We start from the raw sequence: 18,619 nt of genomic DNA on the forward strand, positions 1-18,619 counted from the left end.
ATGTAGAATCAGGAAGAGAGGCACAGTAGCACACCATTATATAGTTTTTCTACCAGACAGACACAGTAAATATAAATGACTTGAAGAGTACAGATTGTAATAGTAAAATATAGTAAAACACTTGGGAAACGATAGATTTTGTAGTTATTCTGTTTTTTGATATAATTTACTTAATGGTAAGTTTATAAAATTTAATTTTTTATAATAGCAGTGTTTTAACAGCTGAATTACAAAATATCTGAAGCTTAACAATTAGTTCAGGCTTCAGCCTACCCTGGGAAGTAAAATGGAACTAAAATACTATCTAATAGTGTCAGAAAGAGAGAGAGAGGGTGATTGAAGCTAAAGCCTTTTGAGGTCTTTGTATTACAGTAAAGGAGTATAGACACATTTTTTAATGTGTATTCCTGTTTCCAAAGTTGCAGTTAAAAGAAATAGAATATTTAGCTTTTAAACTAATAATAAGAAAGAAACGAAATAAGGAAAATTGATTAACACAGTAGCAAAGAGCAAATGAGAAAAAATAAGGATGGTATAAAGAAAACACAAAATAAAGTGGTAGAAATAAATCTCAATATAACCAAAAGAGTCAACATCACCATAAAAGTAAATGGTGTAAACTTGCCAGTTAAGACAAACTCTTGGGAATTCCCTGGCAGTCCAGTGGTTAGGACTCTGTGCTCTCACTGCCGAGGGCCCGGGTTCAACCCCTGATTAGGGAACTAAGATCCACAAGCCTCATGGTGAGGCCAAAAAATAATAATAATAATTTTAAAATTAAGAGACAAAAAGACAAACTCTTAAATTTATGTTTTAAATCATTAATTTTAGTTATATGCCGTCTGTAAGAGGCATACATAAAAGAGGGACACAAAAAAGTTGAAACTAGGAGTATAAAAATAGAGTAGGCAAATACTAACCAAAATAATTCTATATCAGTATCATTCAAGGTAGACATTAAGGCAAAAAGCCTCATTAAGACTAAAGAAAGAATTGCCTTTTTAAAAAAGAACAATTCATCAGGAATGTTGTTTAACAGTGCTGAACTTACATGCATTTAACAATGTAGCCATGAAAAATATGAGATAGAAATTATTAGAATATCCATGAGAAATGGATAAATCCATAATTATAGTAGAAAATTTTAACATCCTAATAATTACAGATTAAACAGACAAAAAATTGGTAAGGATGTAATGAACAACACAGCTAGTAAGCTCAATCTAAAATATGTTAAATGCTAACAATTAGAACACACCTTCTTTTCAAGCACACATGGGACAACTATTCAATTTTTATGGATTATGCTAGATCACAGAACAAATGCCGTTAAATGCCAAAGAAATGATGTAATAGTGATCACAATGCAATAAAGTTAGATTCAATAGAAAAATTTTACCACACCCTGAAGTACACCGATGGGGATTTTAAAAAAATAAAGTCTTCTAAATTTTGGGTCAAAAAAGAAATGTGGAAATACTTAGAAATGAACAGGAATGAAAACAATGCATACTCTTGGTACTAAGTTGCAACTTGTTCAGTGCTTGGAGAATTACTTATCTTAGAAAAGAAAGAATGAAAATTAAAGAGCTAAGCATCCAAGAAGTAAAAAAAACAAACCAGTTCAAAATAAGAAAAATAAGAGCAGATATTAATGAAATAGAGATACAGAATTAATAAAACCAAAAGCTGATTATCTGTAAAAACTAATGAAATATACAAATCTCAACCATAATTAAATTTAAAAGAGTTAAGGCACAGATAGACAATTTTAAGAATTAAAAGAGAATAGACAGGGACTTCCCTGGTGGTCCAGTGGTTGAGAATCCGCCTTCCAATGCAGGGGACACAGGTTCAATCCCTGGTTGGGGAACTAAGATCCCACATGCCACAGGGCATCTGAACCCGTGCGCCACAACTAGAGTGCCTGTGTGCTGCAACTACAGAGCCCACGTGCACTGGAGCCCGCATGCCACAACTACAGAGCCCACACGCTCCGGAGCCCGCGTGCCACAACTACAGAGCCTGTGCACCCTGGAGTCCGCGCACCACACAAAGCCTGCGAGCCGCAACGAAAGATCCTGTGTGCCGCAGCTAAGACCCAATGCTGCCAAAATTAAATAAATAAATATTAAAAAAAAAAAGAATAGGCAGCATAACTATAAATGCAGTGGAGACCCCCCATAATTATTAACGAATAATTTTAGCAATTTTATGTCAACACCTTAGAAAACTTAGATGAAGAATTTTTATAAATATTACTTCTCAAAACTAATAGACCTATAATCATTGAAAAAATTAAGCAAGTAGTTTAAAATCTATTCCCTCCTCTCCCCAGAATCACCACACTTGTTTGGTTTTTGAGGTAAATGATACCAAATGTTCAAAAGGCAGTAATTCCTATTTTATACTGACTGTTCTTGAGAATAGGAAAAGAAGGGATATTTTCCAATGAGTTTAGGAAGTCAGTATAACTTTGATACTCATGTAAAGTCACGTGAATTAATACAGGATGTGATTAATATAAAAACCATAGTACGAACCATTTGGTGTTATCTAGTAAATGTGGAGATATGTGTGGCCTGTGGCCCAGCGACTCTGCTCCTAGTCATGTCTCCTAGAAACTCTCAGATGTGTGTCCCAGGTGTCTCATAACTGACTGTTCACAGGAATATTGTTTATATTAAGAAAAATCTAAAATGATCCATATGGCCATTGATAGGAGAGTGAATAAATAAGCTGCAGTATTCATGCAACAGAATACTATCCACGATTGAGAGGGATGAATGAACTATAGTTAGACTCATCACTGTAGATGAGAAAGCAAGTTTCAAAAGAATATAGATAAAACCCATCCAAACTAAATATATTGTTTTGTTTTGTTTTGTTTTGTTTTGTTTGTGGTACGTGGGCCTCTCACTGTTGTGGTCTCTTCCATTTCGGAGCACAGGCTCCGGACCCTCAGGCTCAGTGGCCCTGGCTCACGGGCCCAGCCGCTCCGCGGCATGTGGGATCTTCCCGGACCGGGGCATGAACCCATGTCCCCTGCATCGGCAGGTGGACTCTCAACCACTGCGCCACCAGGGAAGCCCAATATATTGTTTAAGATGACATACATTTGTGGTAATGCTAGAAGGAAAAGCAAGGGGATGATAAACACAAATCTCAGGGTACTGTTATCTTTGCAAAGGAGGCAGGGGATGTGATCAGGGAAAGACATTATAGGGGCTCTGAAAGTATTGGTGGTTGATCTAGGTGCTGGGTATTTAAGTATTGTTTAATTACTGATGTTTATAAATAATCATATTTATATAGTTTCTGTTAAGCTGTGTATACCTACCAAATTTCATTTGTAAAAATTAACTTTAGTTTTTGAGATTTTTATTATGGAAAAAACAAATATTTGAGAATTGTCAGGAAAAAAATCTGAAAAAGAAGTTCGGTAACAGGAACAGTGTTAGTTACTATTAACATGTATCATGAAGCCAAAATAGCTAAAGCAGTTTGTTAATGGCACATGAAAAGGATAAGAAATGAATACACTAAGAAAAAAAGATTCTAATTGATATCCTGAGAGGAATTTTAAAGCACACTGATCTAAAAAGAATAGGATGCCATGAGAAGGGAACAGTCAGAAAACACACAAAAAAAACTGGAAATGAAAAATAAGATTCCCTGAGTTCAAAAATTTAGTATAAGGATTTGGAGGATAAATCCAATGAAGACTCCCAGAAAGCAGAGCAAAAGGGCAAAGAAACAATAAATGGGTGAAAAGATAAGAGAGGATCTGTTCAAAAAGTCTCATATCTATTAGGTGTCTGCTGATAATAATAGCTAGGAATTATACATTGCATACAGGGTACCAGCTAGTATTCTAAGCACTGTATTAATTCATTTGATCTTCCCAGCTAGGTACCCTTATTGTTCCCAGTTTTTTAGATGATGAAAATAAGGCACAGAGAGATTAAGTAATTTACCCAAGGACACTTAGTTTATAAGTAGTAGAACTGAATATGACACGATATAATCCCTAAGCCTGCAGGCCTAACCTAGACATTATACTGCTTCCCACTAATTTGTTAATGCTAAAATGTTAATAAGTGTTTTTGAACAGTAATCACAGAGAGGCAGCTTTATAATTGATCATTCTGTAATTAGGTCTGTATTTTGAAGCTAGGAGGCATTGAGAGTGTTTATCACTGTTGTGGAGCTTAGAAATTATAATGTTTTAACTAAGTTTTACCTTAAATTACAAACATATTTTATTGAACTTTAGAGAAGAGCTTTAAATAATGGAAAACATATATTAAATTTTTAATTCAATTAAAGCTTTTTTTTCCTGTTTCTTCAGTGATACTTTGAAATTGTTTCACTACAATATAGATAAGAATAACATTTAAGCTACTCAGCATTTGTCTTCAAGATACATATTAGAGTTTTGCACTTGCTATATCTTGGTGATCTGTATTTCCAGGGTTATCTTGAAGAACTCTTACGACTTCGAGAGAACCAGCTGTCTGAATCTGTCGCTCAGAATAAAATACTACTACAGAGGATGGAAGATTCTGATCTGGCTCATAAATTGGAGAAGGAACAATTAGAGTATATAATTGTGGAGCTTCAAGATCAGCTGTAAGTGAGTCCTTTTGGAAAAATTTTGGCAGTAAAGTTAAGAAAAATGGCATGTGTGGCATAGGATTCAAGTTCCAAGAAGTCTGATTGCCTTCTGTTTAGTTCTTTTTCACTTACTCTTTTTAAAAAGTTTCCTTTTTTCTTATAAAAGTAATCATGGTCACTGTAGAAACTTTACAAAATATGGGAAGAAAATAAAAATCACCTTCAGTTGTGCTATCCAGAGTTAACGCGATAACTTGGTGTGTATTATTCCAAATGCACATGCATATTTTTAAAGTATTTATTTAGTGATTGATTGATTGATGCAAAAAGATGGTATATAAGGTCATCTATTCGAAGTACACTGTACTATTTAAGTACAGTGCCATTATAGAAACTGTTTGTTACCAGGTTGTGCCAGGATGTCACTAAGCACAGTTTAGTAGAGCTGACTTTTTTTCATAGCAAGACTTTTTTTGATGAAGAAAACTGTGTATTGATCTACATTCTGGTACAGCTCCTTAACTTATCACTGTTCAAATCACTTGCACTAACCATACCATTTTGTCAAACTTAATTTTATCAATTAGTTGTTTATGGTGAAAATCTTCTCATATTAATATTTACTTAATCTTAAGGATGACTTTTAAATTTTTTACTTTGAAATAATTTCAAACTTTCAGAAAAGTTGCAAGGATAGTACAAAATAATTCCCACATGCCCCTTCTTAGATTCACCAATTTTCAGCATTTTCCACATGTCATAATTCTCTCCCTCTGCTTGTATATACAAACATTATTTTTTGAACTACCTGAGAGGTTGCATACATCATTATCTCTTTACCCCTTAGTACTTCAGTGTGTTTTTCCTAAGAACAATGGCATTATCTTAAATACCCACACTTCGGCTCTCATTTTAAGAAATTTAAATCAGTAAAATACTTCTTTTACCTGTAACTCATATTTCACTTTCATCAATTGTCCAAGTAATGTTTCTTATTGCTTTTGCTTTTTTGGTACAGGATCCAATCCAGGATCACATCTTGCATTTGGCTGTCATTCTCTTTAGTCACTCTTAACTTAGAATAGTTTTTCAGTGATTGTCTCACATCAGATTGTTATTTCTGAGAATGCAGGCTAGTAATTTTATAGACTATCGGTCAATTTGAGTTTGTTTGCTTTTCCTTGTGATTAGAATGAGCTTATCCATTTGTGGCTGGAATACAGCGTAAGCAGTGTGTCCTCAGGATATCACATGCAGAGGTCAATGAAGTCTGTTGGCCGTTTATTAGTGATGTTAATTTTAGTCATTTGGTTAAGGTGTTTTTCTCTTCTGTATAGTTACTGTTGTTCCTTTTGTAATTAACAAGTAATTTGCAAGGAGATACTTTGAGACTAAAAGCATAAAAAATGATTTTTTTAAAGTAAAGTTTTATTAAGGAGCATAAAAATTAAATGTTTTCTGGGAATTTGTATCTTGATAAAAAGAATTATGTTCGCATATTGTTTTTTACTTTTTTTCTAATTTTTTAAACGTATTTTTAATTTAATTTTATTTTTTGGCTGCATTGGGTCTTTGTGGCTGCATGTGGGCTTTCTCTATTTATGGCGAGCGGGGGCTACTCTTCGTTGTGGTGCATGGGCTTCTCATCGCAGTGGCTTCTCTTGTTGCAGAGCATGGGCTCTAGGCACGCAGGTTCAGTAGTTGTGGACCCGGGCTCTAGAGCACAGGCTCAGCAGTTGTGGCGCATGGGCTTAAGTTGCTCTGTGGCATGTGGGATCTTCCTCGACCAGGGATCGAACCCGTGCTCCCTGCATTGGCAGGCAGATTCTTAACCACTGCATCACCAGGGAAGTCCCATTTTTCTAATATTTTAAAGAGAGTGTGTCGTATGGGGTATCAGTCACTGAGGGGCAGATTAATACCTCCCGTAGCCCCTCACTACTAAGCAGAGAGAAGAATATTATGAAGCAAACAGTAGAGATTTCTGGTTATTTCTTTACAATTAAAAGATTAAGAAAATAATTTTTCTTTTGCAAATAATACTGGTAGTTTGTCTAAATGCTTTTAACTTATAAATAATTATGTAGTCGGTTTTTATTTCATCACAGAGATATTTTCATTTGAAGAATTAAATCTGCCTGTATCACATTTATTTTGCTTCTGATAATTTAAAGGAAACAGTCTCAAACTTTTTAGCTTGAAAAAGAATCTACGAGTTATGGTTTTATCTTACTTTTGTGATAGAAGTGTCGTTGACCTTCCTGATTTTGCAAAGAAACCTTAGAGTTATTTTTAATCTCTTTAAGTTAATAGAGCAAAAAATAAAAAATTAAGGCCACTGATGAGAATTAGACTATTGAGTTTAGAGGTTAAAGATTTATTTTCACATACCATGGCTACAATCGCTGGCTAGGTTGTAAATTGGTGTCTTACAAGGTTCCTTTGTACAAAAACCATTACAAGAATATTTAATGGAAGAGTAAGATACATGCCTTCCAGAATGTTTACGATTTACTTCGTTATCAGAATCATATTTAAGGTGCAGATAATCTCTGGGCACCTTGAAACTATAGGGAGAGAGTGGACATTTTTTCCTTCCTGATATTTTTTTTACCAACAGTTAGGAAGGCCTGCAGTCAAAGTTGGGTACTGAAGTTCCCTTTGTTAATCCAGAGGAGATAAAAGTGGCCTTGAGAAGATTAAAATGTATAATGTATAAAGAAAAAGGTCAGAAAAGGAGCATTAAATAGAATATGAAGCATGAAGTATTTGCTTCTACATTATGTTGATTAGCTTTTCCTGGGTGATTTAAATAATTTGTCACTTAGCTTTTTATATATTTCTCAACGGTTATCTGTGTTGTTGAATTACTGTTAAAGTATGCTTTAATAATGTCTTTGAATACTCGTAAAATCTGAACATCTTGTAGTTTTGGCAGTAGAGTGCACAGTGTGATATGGTAGAGGAGTATCCCAAAGCTTTCTTGCAAATCAGGACTGTTCAGATACTGGCTCTGTCCTTGCCTAATATGAGCTCAATCTTGATTAATATCTTGGAGCCTCTGTTTCCTTATTTGTAAAACTGAGATAATATTCACCTTGTGGATTATTATGAGTATTAAGTGGTATCATGTTTAACACAGGTAGGACAAAGAAGGTAGTCAAGATTATTAGCCTGTTTTGGCTTACAGAAACCTTAAGATCTCCTTGATAAATTCACTCGGATAAATAGTGAGTTTAAAATGCTTCACCTTATCATGCCCAGACAATGAATTTGGACTTGATTGTATTATTCCTGAGTATCACTTTTGAGATCTAGTTTCTAAATGGTAGTTGGATTAATATTTATAATAATATTATGGATCTGTGATAGACCTTCAGATAGATGTTCTACTGTACAAAAGATTCTTTGTAAAACACTGATTGCAGACCTCAAGAATAGACAGCTTCAGAACAGTATGCAAAAGCTAAATTCTTTGTCATGATTAATACCAATAAAATGTGTAATAGGGAGTCTTTTATATTTAGTTGATGAAATTTTTCTATTCATGATTTGAAGAATAGGAATAGTAAAATGTCTTACAGGGCTCCCTAGAGAAGGGACTGAAGAGTCTAAATAGTAGAGTGAAGAATCATGCATTGCTAAAACTAAGCCATTGTTATAGTTCAACAGCCAATTTGGTGTAGTTCATGGTGAGTAGTGATGGTTTGATCTGTTGGCCTGCAAACCAGAAGCCAAGGATGCTGTGGCATCCTGGTTCACAAATTTTAGGATGAGTGGTATGGATTCTAACAGGAGAATGCAGTGATGTCATCATAGCCCAGTTAATAATGGACAGATCATGTCAGTTGCTGGTCATATATATTTTTGGCAGGTAACAGTTATTAAAATAGTAAATTACAATCATGCTAATATATATTACATACTCTATTATCCATATAAGAACAGAAAAGTCAAGAAAATGCATCCAGAAGAGAAAAAGGCCAGGTACCAGATAGGTAGAACCATTTCTATTGTATTTTCTTGGTATTAGTAAGAAATTATATATTACAACAGGAAAGGGGTACTTATTTGATATGAATGGCATTCCATTGCCTTTATAGTCCTGATGTTAGATTAAAAGTGCTGGCAGAGTCTCTTATATCTGAGCAGATGTCCTTATATCTGGGCCAGGGGCCTACAACAGTTGGAACTGCCCTACAAATTTCATGGAGAAGTGACTCATTTTATTTGGCAAATGTTTTACATTGAGTACATGAAAAAGGGAAGCATCCCTAAATTACAATTTATAAATAAGACAGTATCACTATTAACATATAAATATTGTTTTGTTTAGTTATTTCTGTTATTTAGCATTTAATACTTATAAAATTATAATTAGCATTTAAATTCTGAAGCTATTATTATATTTTTAATTTTTTATTAAGAAATTTTCAAGGGACTTCCCTGGTGGGGCAGTGGTTAAGAGTCCCCCTGCCAATGCAGGGGACATGGGTTCGAGCCCTGGTACAGGAAGATCCCACATGCGGCGGAGCAGCTAAGCCCCTGCACCACAATTACCGAGCCTGTGCTCTAGAGCCCGCAGGCCACAACTACAGAGCCCACGTGCCACGAGCCCATGCTCTGCAACACGAGAAGCCACCACAATGAGAAGCACATGCACCACAACCAAGAGTAGCCCCCTCTCACTGAAGACCCAATGCAGCCAAAAATAAATCAAAAATAACTAAATTTATAAAATAAAAAAAAAGAAATTTTCAAGTATCCACAAAAGAAAGAATTGTAGAATAAACCCCTGATTGCCCGTCACCCAGATTGAACAGAATTTGTCACATTTGCTTTACTTGTCTTTTTTCTTTTTCACTTTTTGCTGAATGATTTTGAAGCAATCATGCCCTTTGATTCCTATGTACTTCATTGTACATCTGTAAAAACTATGGATACTTTCTCACATAATTTCATAATCACACCTGATAAAATTAGGGACAATTGTTTTTATCATCGAATGTGCTTTCATACCAAGTTTCCGTAATTGTTTTAAAGGAAACTTTTTTGTAGTTGATCTTTTTCAAATCAGGATTCACTCATACTTTACGTATAGTTATGTCTCATAAGCCTCTTAATTTAGAACAGTTTTCCCCACTTTTACTTTTCCTGTCATTGTCTATTTGCAGACTTTTCCTGCATAACGTCCAGCATTCTGGATTAGTTCTTTGTGGTTTATTTACCTTGTTCTTATATGCCTATGCCTCCCAGTATGTAGCCATTAGCCACATGTGACTGTTGAGCACTTGAAATGTGGCTAGTCTGAGCTAAGATATGCTGTAAGTATAAAATCCACACCGGATAGTGTGAAATAAAGAATGTAAAATGTCTCGTTAGTAACTTTTTATATTGACTACCTATTTGAAATGCTAATGTTTGGGATGTATTGGGTTAAATAAGTGCATCATTAAAATTAATTTCACCTGCTTTTTAAGGTGGCTACTAGAAAATTTTAAATTCCATATGTGACTCTTCTTAACTGGTGTTGGACAGCTGTATTCTCTGTACTATATCCTCTCTTCTCAAAGTGGACTGGCTACATTTGCATCATCTGGGAGCAGCTTCTCAGGCCCCTCCCCAGACCTGTGGAATCAGAATCTGTATTTAATAAGATCCTCAGGGGATTAATTGACACATTAAAGTTTGAGAAATCACTGCTTTGTACTGTTTGTTCTGTAAAGTATATCCTCTTAACTCTGGATTAGTAGTTCTCAATCTTGGTTGCACATTTAGAATCCTTCAGGGAGCCTTTTAAAAGTATATTTTGAAAAATGAGGATGCCTGCCTGAGCCTTGCCTCAAGAGATGTTCATTTAATTTGTGAAAGGTGGGACCCAGGCAAGTGTACAAGTGTTTAAAAAGCTTCCCAGGTGTTCCTGATGTCCAGTCAGCATTGAAAACCACTGCTCTGAGGTGCTGGGCTAAATTTGAGTTTAATTTTATGACAAGAATATTTTATAGGTAGTGCTCAGTACTTCCTATTGGGAAGCAGACAAGTTGTCCCACTTTTATTGATCTTAAAATAGGACAGTGGATTTAGGTGGTTACAGCTGTATTTCTCCTTTGTGTAAGTTCTCATCAGCCTTTCATCTAATGGCTTGACCATGGATAAGCATTACTTGGAGCAGTTGGTTCATCAGGATTTGTAAAATGGTGATTTCCTAATTGTTATTCCCCCCGTGCTTAAAGGCTAGAATCATCTATAAAGAACGTTTCCTTATTAGGGCTATTTGGTGGTTACCATGACAGTTCTTACAGGGTATTATTAATTTTCAAAGTAAGATGCTGATGTCCTACTTAGCTCCTAATGAAGTGAAGATTTTGCTTTGCTTTCTCTCTTCTGAGATTATGAACTTGTTACATATAATCTCTTCTATAATGTGAATTAGCGCATACAAGGTTCATAAGTAAGGGGATGATGTTAGTATAGCAAAGAAATCGCCTTGATTCATAATTCATTTTTTCCTAGAGGTTAACATTTCTCAAAAAAGTAACACCAGCAGGGACTTACCTGGTGGGTAAGACTCCAAGCTCCCAACACAGCAGGCCCGGGTTCGATCCCTGGTCTGGGAGCTAGATCCTACATGCACGCTGCAACTAAGAGTCCACATGCCACAATTAAGAAGCCCGCAGTGTGCAACTAAAGATCCCGCACGCCACACCTAAGACCTGGCGCAGCCTAAATAAATAAATAAATAAATAAAACACCAGCAGAATGCAGAATACATTAATACAGGCAAATACTGCAGGCCACCAACAGATGGCACTCTCTCACTGTACATAATACTCTCTCACCGTGCTTTCCTCTAGCTCAGTTGAGCTAGAACTTGGAGGTGCTTGTTCTGTAGTTGTCCTTGCCCCCATGGCAAACCTCAGCCTCAGCAGCCTTGACCCTTCCTTGCACCCTCTTCCATCAAATGGCTTTTACTTTTTTGTTGTTGTTAAAGCTGTTGTCGTTGTAAAGTTATTGTAATATTTCTTTAATTAATAGGAATTTAACAGATATTTTAAATTGGGTTTGAAGTTTTGTTAGGTTTGTCACAGTTTTTCTTAGTGTTGTAGTTGGAAGGTTGAATAGACTTGGAGTTGTCAGCCCCTAACCCTGTTCTCCCCATAAGGCCAGCTATTTTCAGTGTGTAATTGCAGAACGCTGTTTTGTTTTGTTTCTGCACTATAGCAGAAATGCCTATATTCAGGGTATTTCTGTCCCATAAATTTATTTTTCTTTTTGATGCTCCAATTGTCCTATCTTTGACTAATGGAAATGCCTTTATATTCATTCCTGTGTCCTTCTGACATGACACATTTGTCTTCGCTAATTTTCTTGCTTTCTGGTACAAGATATCCCAGGCTCATCTTCTATATTTCCTGTCCTGCAATCATCCATTCCTCTAAGGATCCAGGGTTTATCTTATATTTTAAAATGAGAGGGAAAAGGAAGCATTTGAGGGAATTCCCTGGTGATCCAGTGGTTAGGAGTCTGCGTTGGGGGCCTGGGTTCAGTCTCTGGCCGGGGAACTAAGATGCCACAAGCCACACAGCACAGCCAAAAAAAGAAAGAAAGAAAAGGAGGCATTTGAGTGTTTTTCGAGGTTCTAAATTACTCATTAGGGCTTTCCCGGTAGCGTAGTGGTTAAGAATCCGCGATCGAGCCCTGGTCCGGGAAGATCCCACATGCCACGGAGCAACTAAGCCCATGCGCCACAACTACTGAGCCTGCGCTCTAGAGCCCACGAGCCACAACCACTGAGCCCACGCACCACAACTACTGAAGCCCGCGCACCTAGAGCCCATGCTCCGCAACAAGAGAGGCCACCGCAATGAGAAGCCCGTGCGCCGCAACAAAGAGTAGAGCCGGCTTGCCACAACTAGAGAAAGCCCGCGCGCAGCAACGAAGACCCAGCACAGTCAAAAATAAACAAATAAAATAATTTAAAAAAAAATAAAATAAATAAATTACTCATTAATGTTTCTTTCTTTTCAAAAGATACTGTCAAGTTAAGGTCTAAAGTGCAACCAGGATAAAATAAATAAGATACAAGGATGTAATTTATAGCACAGGGAATATAGCCAACATTTTATAATAATTTTAAGTGGAGTATAATTCATAAAATATCGAATAACTACACTATATACTTGAAATTAGTATACTATTGTAAATCAGCTATACTTCAATTTTTTTTTAAGTGTAAACAAGGTTGAAAAGCATTTAAGAGACTTTGATTTGGGGTTAACTTTTTGGGCAAGAATACTTCATAGGTAAATAATTTAAAATTTTTGGGCATGTGGCTCCTTTTTAGGCTTCTTCTTTCAAAATGTTTTATTTGAAGGGAAATAATTGTAAAGTGATACAAAGTGAGTCTTTATCCCATGGCTGTGTCTAAAATTAACAGAAAACAAAACACAAAGATTTATTTTTTAAAAATGTTTATTTGGCTGCGTTGGGTCTTCATTGCGGCGTGCGGGCTTCTCTAGTTGCAGCGCTTGGGCTTCTCTAGTTGAGGCATGTAGGATCTTAGTTCCCAGCCAGGGATTGAACCCGCATCCCCTGCATTGGAAGGTGGATTCTTAACCACTGGACCACCAGGGAAGTCCCAAAGAAATTTTTCTATTAAAATTATGAAGAAATTAGGATATTCACAAGCTATATGAGCATTTTCCAATTCTGGTAAACTTTAAATTAAGAAGAGTAGGGACCTCCCTGGTGGTCCAGTGGTTAAGACTCCATGCTTCCACTGTAGGGGGCACAATTTTGATCCCTGGTCAGGGAACTAAGATCCCACATGCTGTGTGGCACAGCCAAAAAAAAAAAAAAAGTAACTCTCATTATTTCTTTTGGTGCTAAATTGCTTTTGTAACTTCTCTGGCCTTTATTCATTCATTTGACGAATAAATATTGAGAATGCCATGAAGAGCCAGGCCCTGTTCTAGGTGCCGGTGATTCAGGAGTGAATAAAACAAAGTCCCTGCCCTCATAGAGTTTACACTGAGTGGACGGCAGCCACCAACACCGACAGTAAACAAATAGTGCCTGAGTGGTGGTCCTCTTCCTCTTCCAGGGTCGTCAAGAGAGGCTTGGAGGCCGTAACTCTCTTACCCTGTGTTCCTAGGAGAGTGAGGGGTGGAGTGTATCAACACCTGGTGTTCGGTGGCTTTCCCTTTCTGGAACTTCAGTGCTCTTTACCTCATTCTCATTATTCTCATTATGATTCTCAATATTATGCTCATGAGCATAAAATTTTGCACTCCTGTAGTCCTGCTAGATTAGGTCCTTTATTTTCATGAAGGTTGTAGCCTAAGATTTTCTCAGTGTGCCCTGTCACAAATAGTACTGGACTATATCCTGAGAATTACAGTACATCAGGGAATAAATAGTACGTGGAAAGTAACAAAGGTGTGCAGCAGGGGTGTTGGGCATTTGCCAGACTCGCTCTCAGAACTTGCCTTGTAGCCATCGGCGTCCAACGTATTGACTCATCAAAATTGAAAATTGCCTCATGCCATGGACCTTTGGGATTACTTAGGAGCACGTGGAGTCACAGATATTAAATGCTAAGTGCCAAGGGCTATATGCCTTATGTATCTCTAGAGGCTGAAAGTAAAGCTTCATCATGAGCATCAGCACAGCATCTGAGGTAGGTGGGAAAGGAGCAAAGTGAGGGAGAGAGGATAACCCTCAAGTTTGGAGACACAGGATAAAGAATCGAGTAAGTGAACAGAATAATATGGACAGCTTTGAATTGACTAAGCACTGCTCTCAAAATATAGAGAATTGACTAAGCACTGCTCTCAAAAAAGATGTAGCACTGCTACATCTTTTTTTTGTTTAACATCTTTATTGGGGTATAATTGCTTTACAGTGGTGTGTTAGTTTCTGCATTATAACAAAGTGAATCAGTTATACATACGGGATTCTACATCTTTTAAAAGAGCTTGTAAGTAGCAGTAGACTTGAGCCTAATCTCTGAAAGGAAGGAAAGAGACCAAACTGTGGAAATTTCATCTTTTTGTCTTTCATTAAAATAATGAATGTAATATTGAGGGCTCAAAAGAATGGAAGATCTAGTTTTTGAAGCTAGGGTGCTCTGGCTGAAACCCTCACCTTAAATACCATCTTCAGCTAAAGACAAAAGAGGGTAGGATGTTGGAAGTAGTGGTTTGGGACTTCAGAGTGGAGGGATGAAATTTACATGGAGATGAGAAAGTAAATGTTTGGTAAACAAATGTTTGCTTGACCATGCAGATAGTGAGACGCAGAGTAGACTCTGATCTCTCCCTTACCACACCTAGCCCGTATTCTTTGAAGGTGTCTTTGGTGATAGCTCTATTCCTGGAACCAGACCCATTATCTAAATTCTTTAGGTAGCTAAGGGGATGGTAAAAATAAAGACTTCTGAGTCTTCTTTTTCTTAAAAACAATCATTCTAAATTAATTCTTATGCCAAAGAGATGTATTTTGGGGTGGCAAACATTGCTCCCTTACAGAGTTAATATCCAAAATATATAAGGAACTCGTACAACTCAATAGGAACAAACAAACCAACCAATTAAAAAATGAGCAAAAGACTTGAATAGACATTTCTCCAAAGAAGACATACAGATGACCAACAGGTACATGGAAAGATGCTCAACTTCGCTAATCATCAGGGAAGTGCAAATTACAATTACAATGAGATACTACCTCACACCTGTGAGAATTTCTGTTAGCAGAAAGACGATAGATGATAAGTGTTCGCAAGGATGTAGAAAAAAGGGAATCCTTGGACAATGTTGTGAGAATGTAAATTGGTGCAGCCTCTTCGGAAAACAGTATGGAGCTTCCTCAGAAAATTAATAGAACTATCGTATGATCCATCAATCCCACTTCTGAGTATTTATCCAGAGGAAGGGAAGTTAGGGTTGTTGTCAAACCCAAGTTCATGTGCCCCACGCACAGTGAGGCCAAACAAACTGAAAAGTTGGAGTTTGGAGCAGAGGAAGGTTTATTGATCGAAAAGCGTGCTGAAAAGATGGGGAGACAAAGGTTTGTCTCAGATCCATCTTACCAGCTGGCCAGGGCATAACGTTTTTAAAGGCAACATTTGGGATGAGGGTTGCAGGGGACTTGACTTTTTTCTGATTGGTTAGTGGTGAGGTAACAGGGTGGTGTTTCAGGAATCTTAATCATCAGCCTTCTTGTTCCACCCAGTCTGGGGTCCCGTGCTTGTGCCCAGCCTGTAGTCACCATCCTCCACCTGGGTGGCGGGGCGGGGTCTTAGTTCCTACAGAACAGCTCAAAGATCTGTGTCAGATTGTTTTGTATATGCCTCGAGGAGGAATTCAGACTCTGTTTTATCACTGAGCTCTTGTTTCTCAACTGCTTTTCCTTTGTTTCTGCATTCCCTCACTTCCCTAATTAACAATTGCTTGAATCTCTTCTTTGGAACTCAGGGAAGGCCTAGGAGACAAAGCCTTTTTCTACAAACAAGAAACTGGGGACACGGAAAGCCTTTTGTACCCAGGAGGACCCCTCAGGGTCCTACTCTATTTCAGAATCTTGAAGAGATGTCTGCATTGTTGTGTTAATTTCAGCATTATTAACAGTAGCCAAGAGGTAGAGGTGACTTAAGCGTCCATGTGTCCATGGATGAACGGATGAAGAATATGTAATATATATATAAAGACCCTGTGTCTGTATACACACATAGAGGCACAATGGATGATAATTCAGCCTTAAAAATGAAGGAAATCCTGTCATTCATGACAACATGGATGACATTATGCTAAGTGAAATAGACTAGATGCAGAAAGACAAATACTGCACGATCCCACTTATATGTGGACTCTGAAATAGTCAAATTCAGAGAAACAGAATAGAATGATTGTTACCAGGGCCTGGAGAGAGGGGAAGTTGGGGAGATATGGTTCAGGAGTACAAAGTTTCAGTTATGCAAGATGAATAAATTCTGGAGATCTAATGTATAACAATGTGACAATAGTTAACAATATTGTATACTTGAAATTTTCTGAGAGGGTAGATAAGTGTTCTCATCACACAAAAAAGAGGTTAACTATGTGAGGTGTTGGATGTGTCAATTAGCTTGAGTGTGGTTATTATTTCACATTGTATATCAAATCATCAAGTTGTACACTTTAAATGTATACATTTTAAATTGTCAGTTATACCTCAGTAAAGCTGGGGAGGAAAAGATTGAATTATATTTGTGTGTGTGTGTGTGTGTGTGTGTGTGTGTGTGTGTGTGTGTGTGCGTGGCCAAATTCCTACTGAGAATCTAAAGAGAAAATAGCTGACTGTCTCCCAGTTTAGAGGTAGATACTACAGGAAAGTTCTTAAAATTAGCTGGAATACATATATGATTTCTACTTTCTTAGTAAATTAAACAATTTCCCCTTAGTGTATTTTTCTGTAGAATTATTACCTTAATGAGAGAATGTTAAATTGACTTATAGACATAAGCGACAAGTAGTATCTGTCTCATATGGAATGATTTAGTTTTTAGATTAGCTCAGTAATGTTAGCATTGGTTAGAGTTTTAATTAGTTAAATGCTAATTATCACATAGTTTCACCTTTAATTGCCCCTGATTTTGCACTATGAAATAACAGTAATTGTTGAGTAATTTAAGATGAACCTATTTTAAAACTTGGCCAAGTGAGAAATTTCCTCATTCTTCGTATATTAACATCAGTTGGATTACCGTTGAGTAGGTCTTGAAGTTAACTTGGTACGTTTTGCTTGTTCTAAGGTAAGTAATGGGATTCTTTGATTGCAAGCTGTCGCAACCAACTCTTAAAGCACAAATGGAATTCATTAGATTGATATCAATAACTCATGGAATGGGTAAGATACTGGGAAAGTAGGCCTGGAGAGAGGTAGGCTGAGCTACTTCAGAGGGTTGGGAAGTAGGAACATCAGGAATATCTCTTTGCTGGTCCATTTTGGTCAGGACCTCACTGCTAGAACAAATAAACTGCTTCGTCTATTTATCACTCTAAATGGACTCACGTCAAGATTCAAAATTCAGGGATGGGGTTTTCAACCTAACTTAATTCACTTGCCTGCCCCCTAGTGTACTGGAGTGGTGAGAGAAAAGGCCTGCCTTACACAGCATCCTCCAGGAGGCTTTCCTTTTCATAGTAGCAAGGCAAGTGCCAGGATTTACTGTGTCCACATTCCTCACAAACGGTGGAACACAGGTGTGGCATGGATGAAAACTAGGCCTATTCACTACGCTGAGATTTCTTATCTCCTGTTTCAGAGGACCAGGCAGCTCCCCATAGAAAAAGGCAGTATCTTAATTCGTCATAGGGCAAAAATTCTCCACAGGCAAATAGTGTGTAAAAACTCTTGTGAAACTTCAGTTCCTTTTTCCATTTTATATGCTGTAAGACTTTTCGCTTTCCAGAAAGAATATATTCTGAAGTGGAAGATCGTTCATTTACTTATCATTGAGTTCTACCAATGGCGTTTCCTCAGATGCACATTTGCCTTTCTTCCCTTCTGCTCTGAATATTTCCTGTAGGCCAGTTATGACATTGGAATTGAGTTCTCCAGTGACATTCACTGGGAACCCTAAAGAGGGAATATGTGAAAGAGAGAAATCTAGTAAGAGAACCCAAAATAATGGTAGTTTATTATAATAGATTCTCTGGCCAGTGATCCCCATTTCTGCTTTATACTATTTTTCTGTCAATCTTAGAAGATTTCTAATCACTCTTTACTGTTTTCATAAAAACCCATGTTAAATTACCTTAAAAGCCTTTTAAAATTTTTTCATTCCTTTTCTAGTGAAATGAAATTTTTGGACCTAGCCTGAAGGAATACCTTGATGGGAGACATTCTCACTGATTTCTACCTATTTCACTTCTAGTATTCCATTGTAAGAGAGAATCTAGTGTTGACATCAGATAATGTTTCTTTATGGACATAGTGGAGCAAATATTTATAAATGCGCACA

At 37.0% G+C, this 18,619-nt stretch overlaps 1 protein-coding gene across 5 annotated transcripts in view; it reads left to right on the forward strand.

Moving 5' to 3' along the window:
• RUNDC3B (RUN domain containing 3B) overlaps positions 1 to 18,619 on the forward strand; it is a gene marked incomplete at its 5' end in the record, with an annotated part of 145,899 nt that overhangs the window by 101,884 nt on the left and 25,396 nt on the right. For all 5 annotated transcript variants that reach the window (XM_082846381.1, XM_082846379.1, XM_082846377.1 and 2 more), the window contains one exon: positions 4,475 to 4,632. In XM_082846381.1, the coding sequence (XP_082702507.1) occupies positions 4,475 to 4,632 (158 nt within the window). The remainder of the gene's footprint in view (positions 1 to 4,474; positions 4,633 to 18,619) is intronic.

This window comes from Leucopleurus acutus (assembly GCF_964270905.1).
Source record: "Leucopleurus acutus genome assembly, chromosome: 9".
Taxonomy (NCBI): Eukaryota; Metazoa; Chordata; class Mammalia; order Artiodactyla; family Delphinidae; genus Leucopleurus; species Leucopleurus acutus.